Source organism: Arabidopsis thaliana, chromosome 5, assembly GCF_000001735.4.
Source record: "Arabidopsis thaliana chromosome 5, partial sequence".
In the NCBI taxonomy this organism is placed as follows: domain Eukaryota; kingdom Viridiplantae; phylum Streptophyta; class Magnoliopsida; order Brassicales; family Brassicaceae; genus Arabidopsis; species Arabidopsis thaliana.
In genome coordinates, this window is record NC_003076.8 from 19,135,727 (window position 1) to 19,160,596 (window position 24,870).

The 24,870-nt window shown below is 31.8% G+C and overlaps 7 protein-coding genes and 1 non-coding gene across 12 annotated transcripts; 5 read left to right on the plus strand and 3 right to left on the minus strand.

The window, feature by feature from the left end:
• The first annotated feature begins 225 nt into the window (after nt 1-225).
• On the plus strand, nt 226-2,299 carry BI1 (BAX inhibitor 1). The gene is made up of 6 exons (NM_124083.3): nt 226-458; nt 856-999; nt 1,098-1,189; nt 1,290-1,476; nt 1,569-1,724; nt 1,809-2,299. Exons 1-6 carry the CDS (start codon nt 345-347, stop codon nt 1,857-1,859), a joined length of 744 nt encoding a protein of 247 aa, NP_199523.1. The 5' UTR covers nt 226-344; the 3' UTR covers nt 1,860-2,299.
• An 814-nt stretch (nt 2,300-3,113) lies between these two features.
• Nucleotides 3,114-6,558, plus strand: AT5G47130 (Bax inhibitor-1 family protein). 3 transcript variants are annotated; one of them, NM_001344710.1, is made up of 6 exons: nt 3,114-3,350; nt 5,233-5,379; nt 5,457-5,548; nt 5,730-5,907; nt 5,997-6,152; nt 6,238-6,558. In NM_001344710.1, exons 1-6 carry the CDS (start codon nt 3,291-3,293, stop codon nt 6,283-6,285), a joined length of 681 nt encoding a protein of 226 aa, NP_001332047.1. In that variant the 5' UTR covers nt 3,114-3,290; the 3' UTR covers nt 6,286-6,558. The 3 variants fall into 3 exon arrangements, with proteins under 3 accessions (NP_001332047.1, NP_001318751.1, NP_199524.1); NM_001344709.1 differs by having other exon boundaries at nt 3,296-3,350; nt 6,238-6,506; NM_124084.2 differs by lacking the exon at nt 3,114-3,350 and having other exon boundaries at nt 5,149-5,379.
• On the minus strand, nt 5,072-5,270 carry AT5G06955. Its single transcript, NR_142963.1, has one exon. It is a non-coding gene; the product is annotated as an other RNA (non-coding RNA).
• Nucleotides 6,559-8,874: 2,316 nt separating the features above from the next.
• Nucleotides 8,875-11,931, plus strand: GATA27 (GATA transcription factor 27). Its single transcript, NM_124085.5, has 7 exons — nt 8,875-9,421; nt 9,779-10,460; nt 10,537-10,594; nt 10,686-10,789; nt 10,878-11,064; nt 11,146-11,266; nt 11,357-11,931. Exons 1-7 carry the CDS (start codon nt 9,382-9,384, stop codon nt 11,575-11,577), a joined length of 1,413 nt encoding a protein of 470 aa, NP_199525.2. The 5' UTR covers nt 8,875-9,381; the 3' UTR covers nt 11,578-11,931.
• Nucleotides 11,932-14,211: 2,280 nt separating this feature from the next.
• AT5G47150 (YDG/SRA domain-containing protein) lies at nt 14,212-16,187 on the plus strand. The gene is made up of 2 exons (NM_124086.3): nt 14,212-14,414; nt 15,076-16,187. The coding sequence occupies exon 2, from the start codon at nt 15,081-15,083 to the stop codon at nt 16,065-16,067; it is 987 nt and encodes a 328-aa protein (NP_199526.1). The 5' UTR covers nt 14,212-14,414; nt 15,076-15,080; the 3' UTR covers nt 16,068-16,187.
• Nucleotides 16,188-20,249: 4,062 nt separating this feature from the next.
• On the plus strand, nt 20,250-22,523 carry AT5G47160 (YDG/SRA domain-containing protein). 3 transcript variants are annotated; one of them, NM_001344711.1, is made up of 2 exons: nt 20,250-20,405; nt 21,004-22,523. In NM_001344711.1, the coding sequence occupies exon 2, from the start codon at nt 21,005-21,007 to the stop codon at nt 22,250-22,252; it is 1,248 nt and encodes a 415-aa protein (NP_001318752.1). In that variant the 5' UTR covers nt 20,250-20,405; nt 21,004; the 3' UTR covers nt 22,253-22,523. The 3 variants fall into 3 exon arrangements, with proteins under 3 accessions (NP_001318752.1, NP_001330473.1, NP_199527.1); NM_001344712.1 differs by having other exon boundaries at nt 20,328-20,393; nt 21,004-22,488; NM_124087.2 differs by lacking the exon at nt 20,250-20,405 and having other exon boundaries at nt 20,907-22,471.
• Nucleotides 22,524-22,624: 101 nt separating this feature from the next.
• Nucleotides 22,625-23,365, minus strand: AT5G47170 (uncharacterized protein). The gene has a single exon (NM_124088.2). The coding sequence runs from the start codon at nt 23,232-23,234 to the stop codon at nt 22,782-22,784; it is 453 nt and encodes a 150-aa protein (NP_199528.1). The 5' UTR covers nt 23,235-23,365; the 3' UTR covers nt 22,625-22,781.
• Nucleotides 23,366-24,286: 921 nt separating this feature from the next.
• Nucleotides 24,287-24,730, minus strand: LCR3 (low-molecular-weight cysteine-rich 3). The gene is made up of 2 exons (NM_001036950.2): nt 24,641-24,730; nt 24,287-24,530 (listed from the first exon to the last, which is right to left on the minus strand). Exons 1-2 carry the CDS (start codon nt 24,684-24,686, stop codon nt 24,340-24,342), a joined length of 237 nt encoding a protein of 78 aa, NP_001032027.1. The 5' UTR covers nt 24,687-24,730; the 3' UTR covers nt 24,287-24,339.
• Nucleotides 24,731-24,870: the final 140 nt, after the last annotated feature.

Consider the following 24,870-nt stretch of genomic DNA (forward strand, 5'->3'; position numbering starts at 1 on the left):
TATTCCTAAGCTTAAACAATAATATGTAAACTAAGTGAAAAATCCACGTGGATGATTCTTATTGGTTAGATGACGATTTAGATATTTCATTTGCTTCGCGGCAAAGTTTCAACTCATTACGACGACGACGATCTCAACGTTCAAGAAGTTTCCAGAACTACCCTTCTCCGTGTTTAATGCCCCTACACGTGTAGCGAATGCGTAATAACTACACATAAGCAGTAAGGGTATTATTGTCAATTTAGTCCCCAATCATAAGGCCCATTATAAATAACGAAAGTCTTTATTTTCTAACTAATATTTTCATTAATCGATTCTCAAAGTCAAGCAAAAAAAACGAAACAATGGATGCGTTCTCTTCCTTCTTCGATTCTCAACCTGGTAGCAGAAGCTGGAGCTATGATTCTCTTAAAAACTTCCGTCAGATTTCTCCAGCCGTTCAGAATCATCTTAAACGGGTAAGTTTCTTCGCCGCCGATGTCTATTCATATCACACACCAAACCGCGATGTCTAGATTAGAGTCGATAGATTGAGATTCGTTTCGTTTTCGTGCTATTGATCGCTCTATGTTTCTATATTTCATCTAATTTCTATGATTTGGTTTCCGTTGAACGAATCGTTGCGATCGTACTTTATCTAGGGTTTCTAATTGGGTCTTTCCATGATTTAGTTTGTTGATACTTACTTGATTATGATTCTGTGGAGATCTTTCGTTATACTTTACTCTGCTTATTATTGTTAAGATCCTCTTGTTCATTTGTCATGTTCCATTTGCAGAAGGGAATGTGATTTGTATACTCACTCATGTTACAAATGCTCATTGGTTCTTATTATTTGTGGTGGAATCTTTGTAGGTTTATTTGACCTTATGTTGTGCTCTTGTGGCGTCTGCCTTTGGAGCTTACCTCCATGTGCTCTGGAATATCGGCGGTATTCTTACAACGATTGGATGTATTGGAACTATGATTTGGCTCCTTTCATGTCCTCCTTATGAACACGTACGTGGGCTCGATTTACCCAACCCAATAGTGAATTGGCTGCTTTCTTATTGTACTAAAGTTTCGTTTTCCTGACATTGTTGTTTGTTTTGATGCAGCAAAAAAGGCTTTCTCTTCTGTTTGTGTCTGCTGTTCTTGAAGGTGCTTCTGTTGGCCCCTTGATCAAAGTGGCAATTGATGTTGACCCAAGGTGTGTTATGGTTATGCAATTTGATTCTTGTTGTTCAATGTTAATTTTCTGTTAGACTATTCTAGGAGCTGACCTTTATATCTTTCTTTTGGTTCTCCAGCATCCTTATCACTGCATTTGTTGGAACTGCGATAGCGTTTGTCTGTTTCTCAGCAGCAGCAATGTTAGCAAGACGCAGGGAGTATCTCTACCTTGGAGGACTGCTTTCATCTGGCTTGTCTATGCTAATGTGGCTCCAGTTTGCCTCTTCAATCTTTGGTGGCTCTGCATCTATCTTTAAGTTTGAGGTAAACCGAATGCCTCTGTTTTAGAATGATCTGTTCTTTGTCTTACTTTCTCAGACATCTCACCATTGTTATGAATACGTCTCTGGTTGCAGTTGTACTTTGGACTTTTGATCTTTGTGGGATACATGGTGGTGGACACACAAGAGATTATAGAAAAGGCACACCTCGGTGACATGGACTATGTAAAACATTCGTTGACCCTTTTCACTGACTTTGTAGCTGTGTTTGTTCGGATTCTCATCATAATGGTAAGTTCATTTGTCGCTGGTATAAGAAAATGGTACACTTTATTTGTTAGTAAACCGTCATTGACGGACTCTTTTGTTATGCAGTTGAAGAACTCAGCAGATAAAGAAGAGAAGAAGAAGAAAAGGAGAAACTGAGGGGATGTAAAGTAAATTTAACTTTATGGTTGTTATCGTGTGTGGCCACTTTGAAGATATTACTTGTTAGCACTCTCTATTGGTGACCAGACATGTTTCCACTAAAAAGGATCTGCTTGTTTCACTTCTGCACAAGTACCATCTTCAGATTGTAAATGACTCGAGTGTTGTTCTTCTTTTCATAAACTTTTGTTCTTTAAGAGTTTGGTTCTACTGATTGCATCTTACCAAGCTAAGAATAATGTAGGAAAATGATAATCCTGTTTAAATTTTCTAAAATGTGTGCATTTCAGATTCTCACAGTTGCAACATTTGCTATTGCTTGGAAGTTGTAATCGAAAAATAACTTGCAATTTCCATGATAAGTGTGTAAAAACCTGCATTCTCGTGAAACGTGGATTTGAAAATTGCAAATAAATGGCGTTTAGCCTTTTGTCAAACGTCTGGTTGGAGCTTTTTGTCAAAATTTGTTCCCAATAGAATGTTGTGGTACGGCAAATGGCAAGGAATATACATCAGATTTTCCTTCTCACTTTAAAAACGACGTTATGTTTTGCATAGAGTCTAGACCTCGGAGCTCATGACCCGATCTTAAGTTTGAATCCATCCGACAAACCGACGATGGAGACAATACTAGTTATATACTTGCATATGTTCTGACTTCTGGTCCAAGGCAATCTAGGATTAGCACATTAACGTGTGTAGCATTTTCAATTGGGTTTTTGATACACTCCTTTTGCAATCCATGATAACATGATTGCAACTTGCAAAAGGATCTAAAAGAAAAGAAAATTAAAAATCACTGGCCAGAAATGCAAAACATGAACCAACCCCTAGAAGTTCTGTTAATACTTAATAGATGTAACAGAAGGAAATGAAGCCAAAAACGAGAACAAAATATTTGAATAAAACAATTACATCTCTGTTTTTTCTTTGTTTGATTTTTTAAAAGAACTAGGGAAATTGGAACCGTAAATTCTTGCATTAGTTCCTTTTTTTTTCTAGGAAACAGCAAGGAACTACTCTGGTCAAGAGATATTTGATCATATGACATTGGATTTGGGTTCTTCATTCCGGTTTGCTCGTTAACCAACGTTGGTTTGCAATTTGACCAGTTGCTGACTCATCTCTTTCAAGATATTTCATTTGCTTCTCGACAAAACAACTCCAACAATAACCTTGAAAAATCTTGAAGTGGATGGCTCTTAAAGGTTCGTTTCGTGGAAAATCAAATTTGCTTTTTTTGCGGCCAAATTTCAACTCATGCAATGCGACATCGACATAGGTCACAAAGGGTATTATTGTCTAACAAAAGACTCGTTACTCTCTCAAACAAAGAAAACACTTGTTTTTCTTCGTTCTCCATTATACTTGTTTCACTATTATACTTGTTTCACTCCATAAAAATCTTACCATTAAAAGAAACAGATCATGGACGGGCTTAAAGACTTCAGTCGGATCTCTCCGGCGATTCAGAGTCATCTTATGCGGGTAATCTCTTCGTTAATACTTCCTCTAGCACGAACAGTGGTTTCGTGGTTCGAGACGTGAGATCCGTTTCGTTTTCTTTAGTTGTTGTTTCGATTACATTTCTGTTCTTTAAGGTTTGTTTTGCTTTGTTCTTTTTTTTTTCTTTTTGTGGAGAAGGAAACTTAGAAAGATAGTGAAGAGGGAATTAGAGAGTTTTTTTATAATCTTGTGATTAGTTTTTCATATTCTTGTAAAGTATCTCAAACAATTTCTATCTTTTGATAATATTTTTCATGACTTTTATGACTTTATTTTGTCATGAAAAAAAATGTAGAAAGTTATAAACCAATAACATAATAATTTAATTCATTACAATGAGAGATTCTTTTATTTTAATTGAATAACATAAAAGATTTACTCACTTTATAAAAGTATGCATCTAATAGCTCCAGATTTATGAAGATTTTAGATTATTTTTTACAAATCTTAAATAAATAACACAAAATTTTAACAAACTTTAAAATTTTTTAATTGAATAGCAACATATTCTACATGACATTTTAAGTCACTAAAACTCTTTTGAAATCATAAACCAATAACACCCTATTAGTTTAGTTTCTTATTTATTTAAGCTTTCTTTATACGTTTATATGAAAAAATTATTATTCAAATCTTTACTTCTCTCTGTTTGAATATGGATTCTCAAAAACCTGAGAGCTAGAATTACGCTAAGAGAGTGTTGTCAGTATTATGACTATACAATTAAATGTAGTTTTCAAAAAGAAAATTATAAAAAATGTATCTATATTTTTCTCTTTTTGTGATTAACGACTATTAATTAAGAATTCTATATTTATCCTAAATACAGATCCTTAATCTCAAAGTTAAATGGTAAAAGGTAACTTCCCAATTCCATAATTAAAGTAAACACATGAAACAATAGATTATACAATAATTTTAACGGTAGGTTTTTCTATTCCAAAAGATGAATCACAGATTGTTAGATGCTTTTCAAGAGTAAAATCTATTTCTTTTTTGACCACTTTATAAATCAAGGGATCTAGAACATATTTTCGAGAAAATGTTTCTCAATTTGCAATCTCATTGCCTCCTGAACCACACTTTTGAATTTTCTACGCTTATCCTTTGATGAGCCGCCTTCAAATCAAGATTTCCCTTCTTCAAACTCCCTCTTCTGTGACATCTTTCAGATACACACAAGAGCCGTTGAAATACCATTTACATAAACTTTTATGTGTTGGGTTGTTTTTGTACACCAAATGAACCATGAAGAGATTTTTAGCAAAAATAGAGTCTATCTCAAACTATTGTATTATATTTTTATAAGATGAACTTGTTGATAGAAATAGAGGTTGCATTTTTTGGCAATCCTACGTAAAACTCTAATCCAACCGAAGGTGAAGTTAAACCTCTAACCGTTAGTTGAGAAATGACTCTCTTCTTACCTATTTTCACCTTTAGCCTAGAAATAAAGGTTACATTTTTCTTCATTTTCACCTATTTTCACCTTTAAGCTCTGATAATTAAGTTTGCGAAAACGAATAAAGATTACTGATAAAATATTACTACAAAAATTAATTCAAGTGGTCTAGTGATTTTAAAGATTTAATGTGTGATTTAAGAACTATGGTGGGAATCTTTTAATCATTGCGATATCAGTGATTGTTGGCTAGCTAGTATGAATGTTCAAATGACAAGAATATCCACTCTTTGCAAATCTTAGAATGGTCCAAGGCTCTCGATCCACTTGTTGTCAATGAAAAAACAAAAATACATTATTCAAGAAATGCATAAGAATTAAAAACGAGACACGTAAAAGTACTAGTAGTGATGTGTATTCATTAATCTGCTTTCTCTTTTCGATCTTGGTGGAATTTTGTAGGTTTATTTCAGCTTATTCTGTATTCTTGCTGCGTCTGCGTTTGGAGCTTACCTTCACATGCGCTTGAATATCGGTGGAACCATTACTAAGCTTGGATGGGTTTTAAGTTTATTGGAGCATGTGGTTTCTTGTCCTCCATATAAACATGTACGTGTGGGTTTAATTTAGTCACTTTTACCTTAAGTTATTGTTTTGTTTCTTTGACGCTAATTCTTTCGATTCAGAAAATAAGGTTTTCACTTCTGCTTCTCTTTGGTGTTCTTCATGGGGCTTCAGTTGGTCCATGTATCAAGTCCACAATCGATATTGATTCAAGGTGCAATTTCACACGAGACATTGATCTCTATATGTTTTTTATATTTTGCTTTTAGGTTTCAACTTGTTATCCTAACGTACGTACGTATCTAAAACGAACATGATAGTTATATCTTTTTTCTTGGAACTAAAATTTTGACTCTCCGGATTTTCACGGTCTAACATTTTTCTCATGTCTCCAGCATCCTTATCACCGCGTTCTTAGGAACTGCGGTGATATTTTTCTGTTTCTCGGCAGTGGCAATGCTGGCAAGACGCAGGGAGTATATCTACCTCGGAGGACTGCTTTCGTCTGGCTTTTCCTTGCTAACGTGGCTCAAGAATTCTGATCAGTTTGCCTCTGCGACAGTTGAGATTCAGGTTACTAACGATCTAATATTACAAGTAGATTTATTCTTCTTGTAGTTACTTTGGTTTCTCAACGTTTCTATGAATCTTTTTGGTTGTAGATGTACCTTGGACTCCTGCTCTTCGTGGGATGTATAGTGGTGAACACACAGGAGATAATAGAGAAAGCACACTGTGGTGACATGGACTACGCGGTACATTCGCTGATCCTTTACATTGGCTTTGTACGTGTGTTCCTTCAAATTCTCAGTATAATGGTAAGTTCACTAAGATATTCTTCTTAACTAATATTAGTAAATGGTGCTTTCGTTAACCTCATTGATGGACCCTTTTGTTATGCAGTGGAATACCTCTGCCGATAGAATAAGAAGAAATAATGAAGAAACTTAGGCAAAGAGTGGCAAAGAAAATAAAACAAGACATTTGTGGTGACAACAGTACTGTTTTTTTTTTCTTGGTGATATTGACCACATTTCTGATCCTTAATTATTTGATAAACAGTTTATAGCGATTAAGTGGTCCAAAGTTTCATCATGTGAATTGAAAAACTAGGGTGCGAACTCCTCTAGCCACAATTGCAACTTGTGTTTATAGTTGTTATAGCCACAATTGATGCCTTAAATTGTAAAAGTATATGGTTTTATATGAATATGATTTTGTAAATATGGCTTAAGTAGGATTTGTTCTTTTCCTATTCTAAAGCTTTCACAATTAGATGTTAAGAGCTGGTTTTGTTTTTAGCTGCTTAAATCGCATTAGGCTAAGAATAAAAGGCACACAAAAAGTGAAGATTCTAGAACTGATTCCTTAGTTTGTTATAGATAGTAAGTATTGTTCAAACGAGAATCCAATTTTAATGTAGAGGACTTGCATATAGGATGAAACTAATATATTCGTGAATGAAATTCCAGAATCACTATGGTTGGAGTCTTGGAGAAGAACTACATGAAAATACAAAAACTGTAGAACTTCTTTTTCTTGGTAAACATTATTCGGATAAAAAGGAATAAAAGAGCTTGGACCTATTATTTTAGCTATTTATTTATTTATTTAGTGTTGTCATTTTGTGTTGTAGTGGTTGTGTTTTATTAGCATGAATGTATGAATTTTAAGCAGATCATCATATGATATACTTTGTTCTTATTTAAGCCACACTACTCGTGCATTACCTTTTCTTTTATTTAACCTTATCTCATCCATTAGTTCCATCGCATTGTCTCCACCGTCCGATTCTATCATCATTACATAATTGATAATTCTATCAAAAACTTTGTTAAGAAATTAGCACATAGTCCACTTTACGGTCACGAGTTTTTCACCGTTTCTGTTAATTTTTCACTCTGTAATTCCGACACGGTGGATATATAGTTACATAGATATTGTATAACAGAGATGATGACAATTTTTAAAAATATACAAATAGATAAATTTTGTTTTTGGTAATTTAACAAAAGTTTTGTTATGTAACTAAATTTGTTTTATTGGTCATCTACAAGCAGTCCAATGGAAGGTTCAAAATTTTATATATATAAACATTACAAAATTATTTGACGTTGTAATAATAGAAAAATAATGATATTTCTATCTTGCGAAAGTGCTATTATTTGATTGAGACTCCACATTATATTTGGAGTTACGTAACAATAATCACCGTTTTCTACAATTTGCTTTTTTCCTCTAAATAAAAAAAAAACCTAATTTTTTTGTTACATCACATCGTGAGTAACATGCTTTAATTTCACCAAACCTCAAAATTATGTGGATCTTAGTCGTGGATGATTGAATATTTTAATATCTATAGTTAAAAGAGACTTGGAATATAAAAATACGTGTAGACACCGAGAAATGTACCAAAAATTAGTTCACTAATCACATTCACAAACCACAAAGGTGGGGGCCCATCACGACAAATACTTTAACCAAATCAAAAGAGTTGTGTCCATGATCGTCGTCGTCATTACGGCCGGTGACTTCATAAACCATTTCATTTTGTATTGTTTCTTTCATATACAAAAATTTATATTAATTTACCAACGTCATACTTTTTTTTTACGTCATACTTTAGAATAAGTTAAACCTAATCGGCTAATCTTATTAACCTAGTCTTATCTTTTTATCAAAAGACAATCAATTATTCACTACATCAAATATTTAAACTTGGAACTTTAAAAAGTGGACAAAAACTAATTTTGGCCTTTTTCAAATATTTATTTCTTGGTTTAACACTTTAAATAAAATTTTAATACAAAAATCCTTGTGATACAGTAAACATTAAAAATAAAGTACATTTAGTCATTTACCTAATGTAAAACAGATAAATGAGATTGACCAATAGAATAAGTTGTACATAGGTAAGTAACATAATACTTACATTTTATTTTCAATATAGATGTTGCAAAAGAAAGTGTTTTTAGTTAGAATAGGTTAAAATTTCAGTCATTAGTATTTTTATTTTATTCTACTATTGCACTATTTTATCATAATATTTTCAACCACATTTATCTTCTTATAATAAATATATCCATTGTCACAATTAAAAGTAAATGATCTTCTTTGGAATATGAAAAGAAAAAACAAACAAGGAAGAAAAAGTCTATAGTCAACAGGAAGGAACCATAAGGCACAAGCAATAATATTCCTCCAGCCATCATCGTCACTTTCTAACCATTAGAAGTTTTTCTCTAAATTAAATTATTGAGATATCATTTCAATTAATTAAAAATGTATAATAATATTTTTAAAAATGGAAATAAATTATGCTCAAAGCATTTGGGGAGGTTTAGACACATGGAAACACAATTAAAATAGAATAGCTAATATTAGTTAACTTAATATATTATGTGTAATAGTGTTATTAATTTCCTACATCAACCAGATTGAAAAATAAACATTTTAGGTAACTAAGTAATTTGAAAAATCTAAATCTAAGTAATCATACAAAAATTAATATGAAAAAGCAAAGTAAAGGAGAGGAAGCTGAAACATATTAACTTTCCATTGTATACAAATACAAAACCATTTTTACATTAACACAAAAACAATCAGTCTCTTTCTCTAAACCTTCACCAATTTCTCTCTCTCTCTCTCTTGCCCTTTTACACAGCCATTTGTTAGATTCCTCTCTCAATAAGCCTCTCTTCTCTTTTCTATTGGAGTTTTTGCATTAGACTGATTAGCTCAAAGCAAAACCCATAAACCAAAATCTTCTCTTTGTGTTCTTGTTTTTTTCATTTCTCCAATTTTTCTTTGTGGAGGAGGTTTTTCACTTTTTGTTTTTCTGGGTTTTTATTGGCTTTCTTCTGCAAAAACCATAACTTTATTTTTTCTGGGTTTTTCTTCGTAAAGAAGCTTCCCAAAACCCAGTTTTTTGTATAAGCTCAATTAGTAGCAAACAAGAAAAAACAATCTTAAACTCAATTTCACAAAATCTCTGATTCTTGTGAAAATTTGTATATTGCAAAACTTTGGAAAAAAAAGAGAAAAAAGATGGGGAAGCAAGGTCCTTGCTATCACTGTGGAGTTACAAGTGAGTTCTTGTTTCTTTGATTTGGTTTTTGAGAAATTTGACTATTCAAGAACTGCTTCAATTCAATAATGCAAACGTTTCTTAGAGACATGAACAAGAAAATGATTCGGTTTGGTTTGTGTCTGTGTTTGTGATCACAAGAACACGTTGTAGGGTCCTTTTGATCACTCTTATTGAGAGCTTTGAATGTTATCAAATGAATACTGAACTCATAGTTTTGTGTCAGAATTGCTCACTTATGTTGAATCAAGACTCTGCTTTGCTTTGATGTTAAAAACTTCACATGATTGTTTTGGTTTTCAAAGAACATTGTTCTTCATTTTGAGTGTTTGATCATTGTGAAAATGTTGCAAACAGGTACACCTCTATGGAGAAACGGGCCACCAGAGAAGCCGGTGTTGTGCAATGCGTGTGGTTCGAGGTGGAGAACTAAAGGATCATTAGTAAACTACACACCTCTTCATGCTCGTGCTGAAGGTGATGAGACTGAGATTGAGGATCATAGAACTCAAACGGTGATGATTAAGGGAATGTCTTTGAACAAAAAGATTCCCAAGAGGAAACCATATCAAGAAAACTTCACAGTGAAAAGAGCTAACTTGGAATTCCATACCGGTTTCAAGAGGAAGGCTCTGGATGAAGAAGCTAGCAATAGATCGAGTTCAGGATCGGTTGTATCAAACTCCGAGAGCTGTGCACAATCTAATGCGTGGGACTCGACTTTTCCTTGTAAGAGAAGGACATGTGTGGGACGTCCAAAGGCAGCTTCTTCTGTTGAAAAGCTCACAAAGGATCTTTATACTATTCTACAAGAACAGCAATCTTCTTGTCTCTCTGGTACTTCAGAGGAAGATTTGCTTTTTGAGAATGAAACACCAATGCTGTTAGGACATGGTAGTGTTCTTATGAGAGATCCTCACTCAGGTGCTCGAGAAGAGGAATCTGAAGCTAGCTCACTCTTAGTTGAGAGCAGCAAGTCTTCATCAGTTCATTCTGTTAAATTTGGTGGAAAAGCAATGAAGCAGGAGCAAGTGAAGAGGTAAATAACTTGTGTAATCCTCTTGACAAGAAAGAGTGCTTTGCTTGGGGAGATTCTAATAATGTTGTTGTTGCAGGAGCAAATCTCAAGTCTTAGGAAGACATAGTTCACTACTCTGTAGCATAGATTTGAAGGTACTATACTACTATTTGCAGTTCCCAACAATTGTGTTTCTTTAAAAATCATTTGAATGCCTTAAGTTGACTTGGGAATGTCTTTCTGCAGGATGTTTTCAACTTTGATGAGTTCATAGAAAATTTCACAGAGGAAGAACAGCAAAAACTGATGAAATTACTTCCTCAAGTTGACTCTGTTGATCGTCCTGATAGGTATCTTAACTCAATGAAACTTTAGTATGTTTTACTGATTTCAGCGGCTTCTTCGAGTTCTTATACTTGATGTTTTCTCTTTTGCCAGCCTCAGAAGCATGTTTGAGAGTTCTCAATTCAAAGAGAACTTATCCTTGTTTCAGCAACTTGTGGCAGATGGTGTTTTTGAGACAAATTCGTCTTATGCAAAACTTGAAGACATTAAGACACTTGCAAAGCTTGCTTTATCAGATCCTAACAAATCCCATTTGTTGGAAAGCTATTACATGCTCAAGGTTTTCATCATATACTCTTCTTGAAAAAATGGTTTCTATACCTTTTGCTTTTGTTCACTTAACTCTTTGCTTCATGAGCAGAGAAGAGAGATTGAAGACTGTGTTACTACAACATCAAGGGTCTCAAGCTTGAGTCCATCGAATAATAATAGTCTTGTAACCATTGAAAGACCTTGTGAAAGCTTAAACCAAAACTTCTCAGGTCACTTAAGATTCTTGAATCATGTCAATTCATAACTTTCTGCTATAATATCTATCTGTTTCTGATTATATTGAGTTTTGCATTCTCCAGAGACAAGAGGTGTGATGAGAAGCCCGAAAGAAGTGATGAAGATTAGATCAAAGCACACCGAAGAGAATTTAGAGAATAGTGTATCTTCCTTTAAACCTGTGAGCTGTGGTGGACCTCTGGTGTTTAGCTATGAAGATAATGATATTTCTGATCAGGATCTTCTTCTTGATGTGCCGTCGAACGGCTCATTCCCTCAAGCAGAGCTTCTAAACATGATATGAAAGAAGATAAAGTTTCTCAAACTCATTGGTTAAACTCATTGTGTTTCTCAGAACAAAGACAGACTTTTTAAGATTATATATATATATATATATCTCTGTTGAAGAGAAAACTCTTTTGCTCTTTAGGCTTTTCTGAGAAAATGTGGCCAAATGAGATTTTTATGCATTAGAAATTGCAATTTGCAGATATAAAAAAAAAGGAATGATTTTTATGTAAGGGCTCTCTTTGGTGGTCTTACTATATATGTCTTCTTGTTCTTACTAAACTCGACGAACAAGAAAATTTCGTTTTCTTGGAAGTTTAATTTTGTGCTTTTTTATTTTGTATAAGAGGAGAAAATATTTAGTAATGCAAAAATAAAGCAATAAATCTAAGTATATAGATTTTTATTGTATTATTTATACGCACTTATATACTTGCATAGGAAATGAATATGACTGACAATACGGAGAGGAAAAAATAATAGAAGAAGAATTGAACAAAATGTTATAATAAATGATAAAGCAAAAAAAATTGAACAATTATTAAAAATCAATTTGACAGAAAGTTTTTGAAATTAAAATTGAAGTCTTAAAAATTTACAATACTAATTTCATTTCTAATTTAAAGGTTCTTTTATTGATTTAATTTATAAGTTTTATGTAAAATATATAATTATTTCTATTAATTTAAATAATATTTTAGTATATGTTAATCTGAGCACTTTATTTTAAATGGTACATTTAATATGATTATCATATGTAAATATATCTTTAATTATTTAACTATCAATATTAGTTTAAAATAAAGTCATAACATAAATTTAACTTGATTTTTATATAAAAGTAAGTTTTCTATGAGAAAATAAAAAAGTTCTATTGATATAAATTGTAATTCTTATCATGAATATCAAATTTCCAATTTATGTTCCTAATTGTACATCTTCAATGAAATCGTCGTTTATTTATTTATACAAAGATCCTCTTTATCATGAGATGATCTTCTCCACATTCCCTAGACCTTCGGGAGAAATGTTATTAAAATGATTTTTTTTTTCAGCTTAGTCAAAACAAATATTATTCTTATCAAAATGTAATTTCTAAAAATATACTTGGCTATTTTTAAGAGAAACTTATTATAAATATAATGTAATATTTAGCCTATTTTAATAATCCAAATTAAAAATGTCAGAATAATATGTATCTTAAGACCGAAAATATTTTACATTTTGATACGAAATGCAACAGTGGAGAAAAGACTTCTAACTCCTAAGAATGTAGTTTAAAATTGTGATTAGTTTTTTTTATTTTACATGTTAAAAAGGCTGAGAGAACTAATTTTGTAAATTATCTTGTTGTCTTTCCTCATGTAACGGAGAAGAAAGAGGTTTTTTGGCAAGTCTTTGATCCATCTTTTGCATACAATTTGAGTTTTTATTTTGAAGGAAATTGAAGTTAAGGGCATAGAAGACTAATTAGTAGTTACCTTTTTTTTTTTTTGTGGGCAAACAATTAGTAGTTACCTAGTTAACAAAGAATTATGTTCGTTGGAGCATCAATGTCTATTGGGTTACACATAGTATAATGAATCTCTAACGATGCTAACACAAGGATTAGGGACGTGGAGGAATACTGGAGCCGCTAAAGTCAAAATTTCATCGAAGGATGTAACATTATAGCGATTGATACAACAACAAAAAAAAACTAGCAATTGTTACTGTCGTAGTTGTTATAAGAGAACCATCGACTTATAGCACACATAAGACATTTAAAGAAGCAGGCGGAATTCATGCCCTCTCAAAGTTCATGACTTAAACTGTGATTGCAGTTGGGCTTAACAACATAAAAATAGTTGCGAAGAGATAAATGAAAATAGTTGAGAAGAATGTTCGAAAGGGAAGATAACTTTTGAAAAATCTATGTAATGAGATAGATGGCAAAAGCAGATCACAAATACAATCGTCAAGTCAAAGAAAGAAATGGAGAAAATGGAAAATGGTTTGAGAACCTAAAGGAGATGACAAACTTTAGACTTGCGTTGATGACACAATGAGTCTAAAGTTTTAAATCATGGAAAAACATTCTAAAGCTTTGACTAGTGGTGTAGTGCTAATGCTCAATTGGCTCTTGCTTGGCAAACTTACCTTTCATATAAATATTTTGTAACCGGAAGCGTATTACACTTTCTTATGGAGGTTTGTTTGTTTGCTACCTTATCAATCTCATCAATTAGAACAACACGATTTGCTTTTTTAAAAAATAAGTATATTTTGTATGTTAGGTATAAGCATTTAGCCATTTACATACTTGCATACGAAATAAAAAGTTTGTGACTTATTCTCCTAAAAATAAGTGTGAAAGAAACTTCTCTATTTTTTCCAACTTCTAATAGTAAAACACTCTTTTTATATTATGTCTTTACGTATACGTATATATAGTAAGATGTAATAACTTCTTTTTTTCTTTTCATTTCCAATGAAACCAGCAAAAGCATGAGCGTGTTTGCATTATTTATTTACTAATTAAAGTAAGATTACTCTTTTCTTACTTTGATATAACAATTTTGGTTTTTATCTAAAAGTTACATAAAACAATCACACGACTTAATGGTGTAGGCCCTTAATAACAGAAAGCTATGTGTAAATTACATTTCTATAAAACAGAGAACATTTAATAGGAACAGACTAACCAATAAAATAATAAAAACTCAAAAATCTCTGCTAATTCTTGTTTCGCCGGAGCCGGAGAGAGTGAGAGAGAGAGAGGGGTACTAACTAAGCTAACTGTTCGTTTCACCGGCGACGGAGAGAAAAAACGCAGGCGAGGTTGAAGAAGAACTCAACATCGCAGATTCTCAGGTATACACTAAAATTCTTCGTCGGTCTCAATCAGTCAACATTTTCTTCTCTCCTTGTGTTTCCGTTCACCGATTTTGAGATTTTTTCTGAGTTTCTGAGTTCATTGCTCTCGATTTCATCTAAATTTATCTTCTGTTTTCTCGAGAAAATGAAATCTGAATGCTTTTGATCTCCATGTTCTGATTTTGCTTGGGTTTCATCTACTTTTCTCCAAACAATCGAGTGAAAAAACTCATTTTCGTCTTTTGATTTTGGATTGTTTATGCGAATTTTCTCAAAATCTATGGAGTTTGGTTTGAAATCAGGTGGAAAAATCGGATTTTTATCACCATCTGAAGAAGCTCATAGAGAAAGAACATCATCAGAGTGTAGTGTTTCTTCTTTTACACTCTTCAATGATAGATCTCACCACACAAGTTCATATCATATTCAATACTCTGTTTGATACCATCTCTGTTTAGATCTGTCAAATTCGAGTCTCAGATTCAATCTCTGTGCTAAATTTCAAGGCTTTTTGTGTGGACATTTGTGAAACGTTTCTTCATTTTTTGCTTTATGGTGTGTGTTTGATAGTTTTAGGAATTGGAATCGTAGAACTGTATTGTGTGATTTTATTACTCAAAGAATTGATTTTTGTGCACTTTGTGATGTTTCTCTATAGGAAGAATGAGTCAGAAGCGATCTTTAGTCTTCGCCATTCGAGACTTTCCACCAGGCTGTGGAACTCACATCGATGTTTCGTCGAGTTTGAATCATCCAGCTGAGAAGGCCTTCAAGCATCCAAGAACTGGTGATGTCTCTGGCGAGAATCTGAGTTTTGCTGAGGCTAAACCTGAAGGAACTTGTCTCAAACGAGAATCAGCTGATCAAGATCATATCTTTGCAGCTCCTGAACATAATGCCAAGCGAGAACCAGCTGGTCAGGATCATGTTGTTGCAGCTACTACAGTAGCTTATGCAACTTCATCTCACAGACAAAAAGTGGAGATCGGAAACTCTGATTGTGATCCTACTCCTCGTGAGAAAGTGCTCGAGGTATTGAGTCTTTTCAAACAAGTTTACAACCAGTTGGATCGAGATAAAAAAGCAAGACGTGGTGGAGATTTTTTGGATGCAACAAGCAGAATCGACCTCAAAACACTAACTGTGTTGGAGAAGATGGGAAAACAAGTGAACACGGAGAAGAGAATCGGATCGGTTCCTGGAATCAACATCGGAGATGTGTTTCAGTACAAAACCGAACTTCGGGTCGTCGGGCTTCACTCCAAGCCGATGTGCGGTATCGACTACATTAAACTCGGAGATGATAGAATCACGACAAGCATCGTGGCATCAGAAGGGTATGGATACAATGATACATACAACTCTGGTGTGATGGTTTATACGGGTGAAGGAGGTAACGTGATCAACAAGCAAAAGAAAACTGAAGATCAGAAATTGGTAAAAGGGAATTTGGCATTGGCTACTAGTATGAGGCAGAAGAGTCAAGTGAGAGTGATTCGTGGAGAAGAGAGATTGGATCGTAAAGGGAAACGATATGTCTACGATGGTTTGTATATGGTTGAAGAATATTGGGTTGAGAGAGATGTTAGAGGTAAGAGTGTGTATAAGTTCAAGCTTTGTAGAATTCCTGGTCAACTTCCATTGACTTGATATTAGTATAAAATAAAAACTGATGATGATGGTATAATAAGATTTGAGGGAAAAAAAAATATTATTGAATTGTAGAGCGTTTTTGTTAAATAAAAATAGAGGACTAAAGCTTCTTTTTTATTTTATTTTATTATTGTAATATATTCATCAAAAGAAAAGTGAAAGGTATTAATAAGTGGAAGTCCTAACAATAACTAATAAGTGAAAGGTTATAAATCAGACTTTTAAGTGTAGAGCTAACTGGTTTTTTTTTTTGTAATTATCAAATTACCTTAAAGTTAATATATATAAATTTAAAATATCAATACTTTCTTACACTATTAGAAACAGATGGAGAAAGATTCTGGTAAGGTGTCAGATTTCTATTTACTGTGTTTTTGGACAAAAAAACAAAGGTTCGAGTCAATTTACTGTCGTGAAAAAATGTCTATTTATTACTATATTGTAATCTCTTTTTTTTTTTTTCCTTCGACTATATTGTAATCTCTTTGATATATATGTGGTAGCCATTCAAAAGAATAAGAAAAAAATTTAATTGCTATATTGTGATTTTGGATTCTAGATTTTCCGATAGCTAAATATAAAACATGTATTCTCAGAATCTCGCTGCAATATTATATTAAGACTAGATTTTAACCCGCAGTACACCGTGGGGCTATAATTTTTAGAAAAAATCAAAATGTAATATACTTAATTGATTAACATTATTATATAACCTATTATTTTGTATTTTTTGAATTTAATATGTGGTACAACGGGCAAATTGTTTTTATTAGTATAGGCAATAATGTTAACTTTTACGATCTTTTTTGTATTAAAGTTAATAATTTTATATAAGTACAATAAAAAAACTAATGCTGATAAAATATTAAAATAAGATTTAAACCGTGTTATTACTTTTGGTTGATGATATTATAAATATGTATTAATATCGATCCAAACCCGTCCCACCATATAACTCTCATCAAATATTACTTTTTATAAGTTTAAATATTATTAATGTTTATAAAGTTAAAATATTTCAATAATATATTTCAAAAATTAATACTTTTTTGCCTTTTATGTAATGACATTTTTTGTAATTCTTACTAAAACAAAATAAGTCTACAAAATGTAATTCAATATTTTAAATGCAGATAATGTTATAAATAACTATTTAGTTTAATCATAATTTGTAATTGATATGTACTTGAGTTTTTGGATTACCTGTATTTCACGTCATTTAATAGCCTAAATTGGGTAGTTTTGTAACATTATTTGAAACAATAATATTATCTTAATACATGTACATTTTACTAACTGAAAAATATGAGATTGATTATTTTTATAACACGGAAAATATGAGATAGATTTTTTATATTACACTGAAAATGAATGATTCAAAACTAAAAATCATAGTGTAATATAGTTTAGCGTAGAAAATAATTAAAAGGATTTTATTTATTTATTTTGTTTCCTAAATTTTAGTTTAGACTCAGAAAACAATTGTTTAACTTCCTTAGAAGATGATAAACATATATGGAAGATTTGAATCTCTATTCATATATATTTAAAAATCAGTAATGTCAATATAATTAAAGGATAGATTAGAAGAAATTCTCTTGAATGCTAAATAATTCATTTGTTATTTATAAACGAAATATTAAATGCTGTAAAAAATGAAATATTAAATAAATATGGAAAGAAAATCCTACCTTAAAAGATTGTGTATTATTGAAATCAATTTTTATTACAGCAAATTAAAACCAAAAATTAATAAATACTTAAGAGAAATTTTAGGAATGATTTCGTTTGAAATAATGGTGGAGTTAATATAGAGAGATTTTAGGCAATATTTTTGTTAGGTAAATATTTGATTTAAAATTTCTGCATAAATTCAGTGGCATTGAGTCGTAAATAAGTCCAAGTCCAAGATTTATTTGTTAAAATGGCTGCAAAAATGTATATATAGATTTGCCTCATAATCAAAACCTTTTTACTGCTTAAAAACAAAACAAAAAAAATCCTTTTAAAAACAAATGTAAAAGTCCTTTTTATTCTAATTAAATCTACCGAGTATAAAAGTTTTTTTTTCCAAAAATGTAAATATTTCCTAAAAGTGAAAACGATTTAGCTTTACAATCTATGATTATAAACCTATAAAGATGGAAATATACTTTACTTTACATATATCCATTATGGAAGTTTGTTTACTTACAAAAAATATGAATCCCTTTGGGAAATGTTTTTACACAACATATTATTTTCCCCACATAAATGCACATTATGAATGGAAATAAAAAGTAAATTTTATATTATTTTTCTTATCAATTAAGTAATTTCCAAATTTGAATTTAAAGCATGATTTATATGGAAAGCCAATAACTTTAACAAAAACAATATTTGGAAAAATAATATTTCATTAATTAAGATTATCTTCTTCCACTATAAAAAGAGTTTTAATTGCATAGAATCATTCACTTCATAAATATTTAGAGCAGTCACATTTGAAATCTCTCCTCTCTTATTCTTATTCTTATTCTTATTCTTATTCTCCTAAACGTGTATCTATCTATGGAGCTAATCAGTCATACAAGTTGATACATATTTTCTTAATAACGTCGAGTCGGGTAAGTAACTTTTGTTTTTTTTCTTAATATCATAGAATGAAAGATTCTAAACTATCGCTAGAGTTTTCTATAAATTTTTTAGATTATTTTTTTTCATAATCTCTTAAAAGTTTTCAAACAATCTCTTTATTTTAATGATATTTTCATGATTTTATTTTGTGAAGAAAAGTCTATAAAATCATATACCAATAATATAATATTTTAATTCATCAACAATCAATTTTTTTTTTAATAACACAAAACTTTTATTGATTTATGAATCCTTTTATTGTGCACTCATTGATGTAGATGATTATTTTTCTTTTCAACTTATTTTCAAACAAATCCTTAATAGTTTTTAGATTTAGGCCGTGAATGGTTGCGGTTTTTAAAATGGTTTTACTTAGTTTTTTTCATATTCTATTTTACAATCATTCATAAATTAGAAAAAGTGGTTCCCTAAAATAGAGAATTTAGATTTTGAGAGTTTTTATAGATTTGGAAGCACTCTTCAAAAAACTTTTAAGAGATTTTCAGTGTTTGTCATGAATGTGACTATATTTCTCTTTTGACTAACTTCTAATTTTGTTTAGTTAATTATTTAGTTTCTTGCAAAATCCAAAAGCTGAAATTTAAAAACCAAAATCTAACGTCAACAAAAAAAATCTCAAAACCAAAAACTAAAATCTTAAAACCATAAACATTCATAGCTTTAAACCAGTGTTCTAGAAAGAGACATAAACTTAGACGACAACCGCCTAAACTTGCATATGACTCGTTTTGGTGTATTTTACTAATTTTCAACTAAATTTGTCTACATATATATATACATTGTTATAAACGTTTATAAATCGTTGGATATAAATTAAATAAATATTTTATCTAAATTGTGTTTACAAATTAAAACTTTTCTATTATAATAGATATTTTTACATAATTTTATGTATAATATCATATTTATAAATATGTTATAAATGCTTAAACCAAGTAAAATTGTCTAGGCCTCTATTAGATGTTTTAGGTACATGAACTAGGTAAACGCCTGTGTAGCGTTTAACGCTTTTTTAAACATGTTTTCACTTTTTTTAATTCTTTTGTACATATTCGTTTTCTGGTTTCTATTAGATGTTTTAGGTGGATGCACTAGGTCACCGTCGACTTAGCTTCTTAGAACAAATTTTTCTATTTGTTTTTAACATATTACTTTTGTGGTTTCTATTTATTATACCTAAATAATATAGTAAATAAATAAACATTAAAACCTAAAAACTATTGCCCAATAGTTGAATAAAAATAGGAAAACCCACCACATAGTATAATACTAAATGCAAATAACTATTTATAGCAAAAGAAATTTGAAATTTCTATAACTATAACTAGTAATAAAGTAGATGAGAACAAAACTTAAATGCTATGGAAAAAACTTACACCACCACTACTAACGCTCCACGTAATCATTAAAGTTAATTAGTCGCTAATCATTCGTTTTGGGTATTTAATATTTTAAAGTTATAAGTTATAACCGAAACAATTAACGTAGTTAATGGCTCCATTGAAAAACAGATTTAAAACTCAAACACACACAATTAACCAACTTAAGTACTGTTCAGTGACTCATCGTTTTTCGAGCCTCAGAGATTATCACAAGAAGAAGAATCCAGAGTCCGCCGGGAAAAAAAAAAAAAAAAACAATAAGAAGATTACAAAAACAAAGAATTACTCCGTTCATCTTCGCTAGGTTCTGTTTCAGGTTCAGTGAATTTTTTTTGGTTCTTCTCTTCTTCCAGTGTATACTTTGTTCCCTGCTCTGTATTTCATAGTTTTCTTCATTTCTGTTCCTTGTTTTTTTTTTTTTTGCGAATTCTTCGTTTAAAGTTCGCTTTTTCTGACAAATTTATACACCTTTTTCGTTTTTTTCTGAGACTCAAGCATTCTTTGATCTTTCGTTTTCTTGAATTTTGTGTTTTGTAGTTGAAATTGCTTCGAACTCTCTGGAACTTTAGGGTTTGAGATCGATTTTCCTAATAACGGTTCGTGTTTTTTCAATCTCGATGCTTTTACAGAAAATAACGGTTCGAATTTCAAAATTCAAAATTTTCACTCTCCGTCATCTTCGTCTTTTACCATTTGTGTTATCCCTAATTGTTACAGTTTTAAGATTTAGCCCTAGTTTTACTGTGTTCACACTTGCGCCGTATAAATGCTCTTACTTTAATTGTCATTTTCAGCCATAATCTTGGAATTACATTGTGGGATCTTTCTAGATTATGTGTGAGAACATAGAAGATTAAGATAGTTTCTGAATTTGGATAGATTAGTGATTTTGTGAAACAATTGTATATATGCAGGATGATGATGACTCAAAGGATCTCTCCTTCTAATAAGCGTCGGAGAGTCTCTTTTGTTAGAGATTTTCCTCAATTTAGTGTTAAAGATGAAAGTGACATTGGTGGTGATGATGTTGCAACCATAAAAGAGAACTTGGATGGTAAAGAAGATAGTAACTGTGTTGGTGTCGCTTATCGCGATCACCATAGGCCTAAAGAAGAATCGTTTGATTCGATAATGAAGAAAGCTGGCTTTAATGTAGCTAATGGTAATCTTGGGAATGGAAAGTTTCCTCCATCTAAGAGGAATGTTCCTTTACCTTGTGAAGGTAAAGTGCAACCTCTTAGCGTGGAGGAAGGTATTAAACTAATGGCTTATGAAAGCCAAAGAAGACGTTGTTTTGGTAAGCCTTTGGTATCAACCAAAGTTGTGCAGAAACATAGATACTCACCTGCGAAGAAGAAGTTGAGTAATGCAACTGCGTTAAGAGTAAGACACTCACCGATGAAGAAGTTGAGTAATGCATCAAGACTAAGAGCAAATGCTCATAGACCGACTCAACATAAAGATGAAAGACGGTCTGGAGTCCTCTCGGTTATACAACGAAACCGGCTTTCGAAAGATCTTACCCCACGCCAGAAGGTTCAAGAAGTGTTGCGTATTTTCACACTTGTGTTTGATGAGCTAGATCGTAACAAGGCAGCAAGAAGAGGTGGATCAGAGACTGCCAAGAGCAGGATAGATTACCAAACTTGGACTATTCTGAGGGAAATGGGGATGCAAGTTAACTCTCAAAAGAGGATTGGATCAGTCCCCGGGATCAAGGTTGGAGATAAAATTCAGTTCAAAGCAGCACTCAGTGTAATCGGTCTTCATTTTGGCATCATGAGTGGGATTGACTACATGTATAAAGGAAACAAGGAAGTAGCTACAAGCATTGTTTCATCAGAAGGTAATGATTACGGGGATAGATTCATCAACGATGTGATGATCTATTGTGGTCAAGGAGGTAATATGAGGAGCAAGGATCATAAAGCAATCAAAGATCAGAAGCTTGTTGGTGGAAATTTGGCTTTAGCTAATAGCATTAAGGAAAAGACTCCGGTGCGAGTGATCCGTGGCGAAAGACGATTGGACAACAGAGGAAAGGATTATGTGTATGATGGTTTATACAGGGTGGAGAAGTATTGGGAAGAGAGGGGACCTCAAGGTAACATTTTGTTCAAGTTTAAGCTTAGAAGAACTTGTCAACCTTATGTGGACTTTTGAAAGGGATAGTGTGAGATAATGAAACTTTAGTTTTTGGTTTTTTGGTAAGATAGTACTTACTTAGGTCCGTGACCTGTAATATCAAACCAACTATAGTGTGGTTTAGGATAACTTTTCTTTCTGACAGTAGTAGGTTCAGGATCTTGTGTTGTACAAATTGAATGATCCTTCTGATGTCTTCATAACTAATGATCCTTCTGTTTCTAAACTTCATAAATGTTACACCTTTTTGTTAATATTATATTCTAATGATGTAAAGTTACTTCGCAAATCTTGGATTTCTTAGTTTCATAATCCGGTAAAGCAGAAGAACTTCAATAAGTTCCTTAAACTTGTTTTTTCAGATATGGTAATATGGGTGGAAACATGACTTTGAAACGTTTATATAGAATCCTTTCCAACATTTTAATCTAATCAGAAAAAGGCAAAATATCTAATTGGTGAGAATCCACAGCAAAATGAGAAACCTACAAGGTTTAGTCACAGACAGCTAAAAACCAAACCAAATTAAAGAAAAAAGCGCCAAAGTTTACGAAGGAAACTTAAAGCCCATTGACTTCAATATCTCAACACAGCTCTGACTTTTATCAACCTTGTCCTTGTCTTCCTTAACCTTGTCACCGGAGTTTCGAAGCAGAGCTTCAATGATTTCTTTAAAAGGTATAATCTCTTCTTTCTCTTTCTCTTTCTTCTTCTTTCTTCCATCTTCTTTCCATTTCCCACCACCCCATTCGTACGACGGCTCCATCCACGGCGGCAACACTCTCCTCGCTGCTGCTTCACCGGCGACTGTTGATGTGGAACCTAATTTCTTGTCCGAAACCCTAGTTTCAATCTCTTTTGGTGGATTCAATCTCGCATCGTCAGACTCTGGTGAAGTGGGAACAGAAACCATTACGATTCCTTCTTCCGGATTCACGGGAGGAGATAAATGCCAATCTTCTAAAATCTCTGAACTCTCTGTATCTGAACGTTTCTCCATTCTAAAAAGCTTCGGAATTCGAAATCGGCGAAACTGTTAAAAAGGAAGAGACTTTCTGCTTTTCTGTTTGATTTGACACAATTCAGTAAACTTGTTTAGTATCGGACCTTTTTGGGCTTTATGAGCTCTAAAATTAAAATGCCTTATGGACTGTTTTGATTTGAAAGATTAGAGACAATTCAGAGAACTTGTTTATTGTTGGACCTTTTTGGGCTTTAAAGGAAAATATGTTATGGGCTTTAACGGAATATACTTTATGGGAAAGATTAAAGACAATCCAGAGCATTTGTTTGATATTGGACCTTTTTGGGCTTTTAAGTTGGATCTTTTGGACCCAATTCAGATTTGTTTTATAATTTGGGCATTCACTTCATTCACTTAATGATATTGATTATTTTTTTGTTAAGTACAGATTTATCATTTTTTTTTCTCAGATTTATCATTTTTAATGACTCTTGAAATCTTGTACCCAAATTTTTTTAATAGAATCTTAAAATACATGACCTTATATCAGTATTAGATTTAAATTTTCTTTGAAAAGTTGAGAAACCAATGACGGTATTAATCTATTTTGAAAACACATGGATTTTTTTCTATATATTTATATATATAATTCATTGACGGTATTATATATATATATATATATGGTAATTTGATTCATTCATTCATTTGAAGTATGATAAAAAAAAGTTGATACACCCAAATTACACTAATTAATATCATCAATACACAACACATATAATAAATAAATATAGAAAAGATTTACGCTTTCAAAAACGAGAACCATATTCACTATTATTATTTTTCTTCAAAATAAATCTCATTAGAGATTGTCATTTTTGCCTATCATATTCATATATTGGATGAAACTCCAAAGTTATCTAATCTTGACAATGATACTAGATATCCTCTCTAGGAGTATGAATGATGATGTGATTTCATGAGAAGAGAGAAAATAAAAATCAATACAAAGATTTGTTTCTGGACTAGTTTGAGATAATTGAGATCGACTCATCACATTTCATATCAGAATGGATTGCAAATAAATATCTATTTTATTAATTAGTTAATGATAATTAATAGATAGGAAAAGAAAATTTTAAATTCAAGAACTACAAGGATAATAACACATGCATTTTAATTTATCGCAAGGTGTTCTTTGGACGCATCGGCCCAATCCCTTCCGTTTCTGTAGGCATAGAGCATTACAATTGCCAGCACCACAATCTATTTCGGTTAAAGCCTCCTCACAACGTTGTTGTTGTTGTTGCCCTTCAATTTCATTCACCATCATCCCTACAAAAAAATTTGTTTCAATAGCATAAAATATCAATTATATTTTTTTTAAACATAAAATACATGATTTTATAATAGATTAAGAGCATGCTAAATATATAAAAAGAAACCTAGAATAAGAATGATGAAGAAAGCAGAAATGATGGATTTAGTCATTTTTGTGTGATAATTGGAGTTTCTGAATTACAATTATAATGACAATAGTTGTAGTGTACACTGAAATATCACAAACAAGATTATATATATATATATATATATATATATATATAATAAAGATATATTTTTACAAATTTGATTGATGAATTTTGGTAGGTAAATTATTTAAAAATCTTGTCATCTA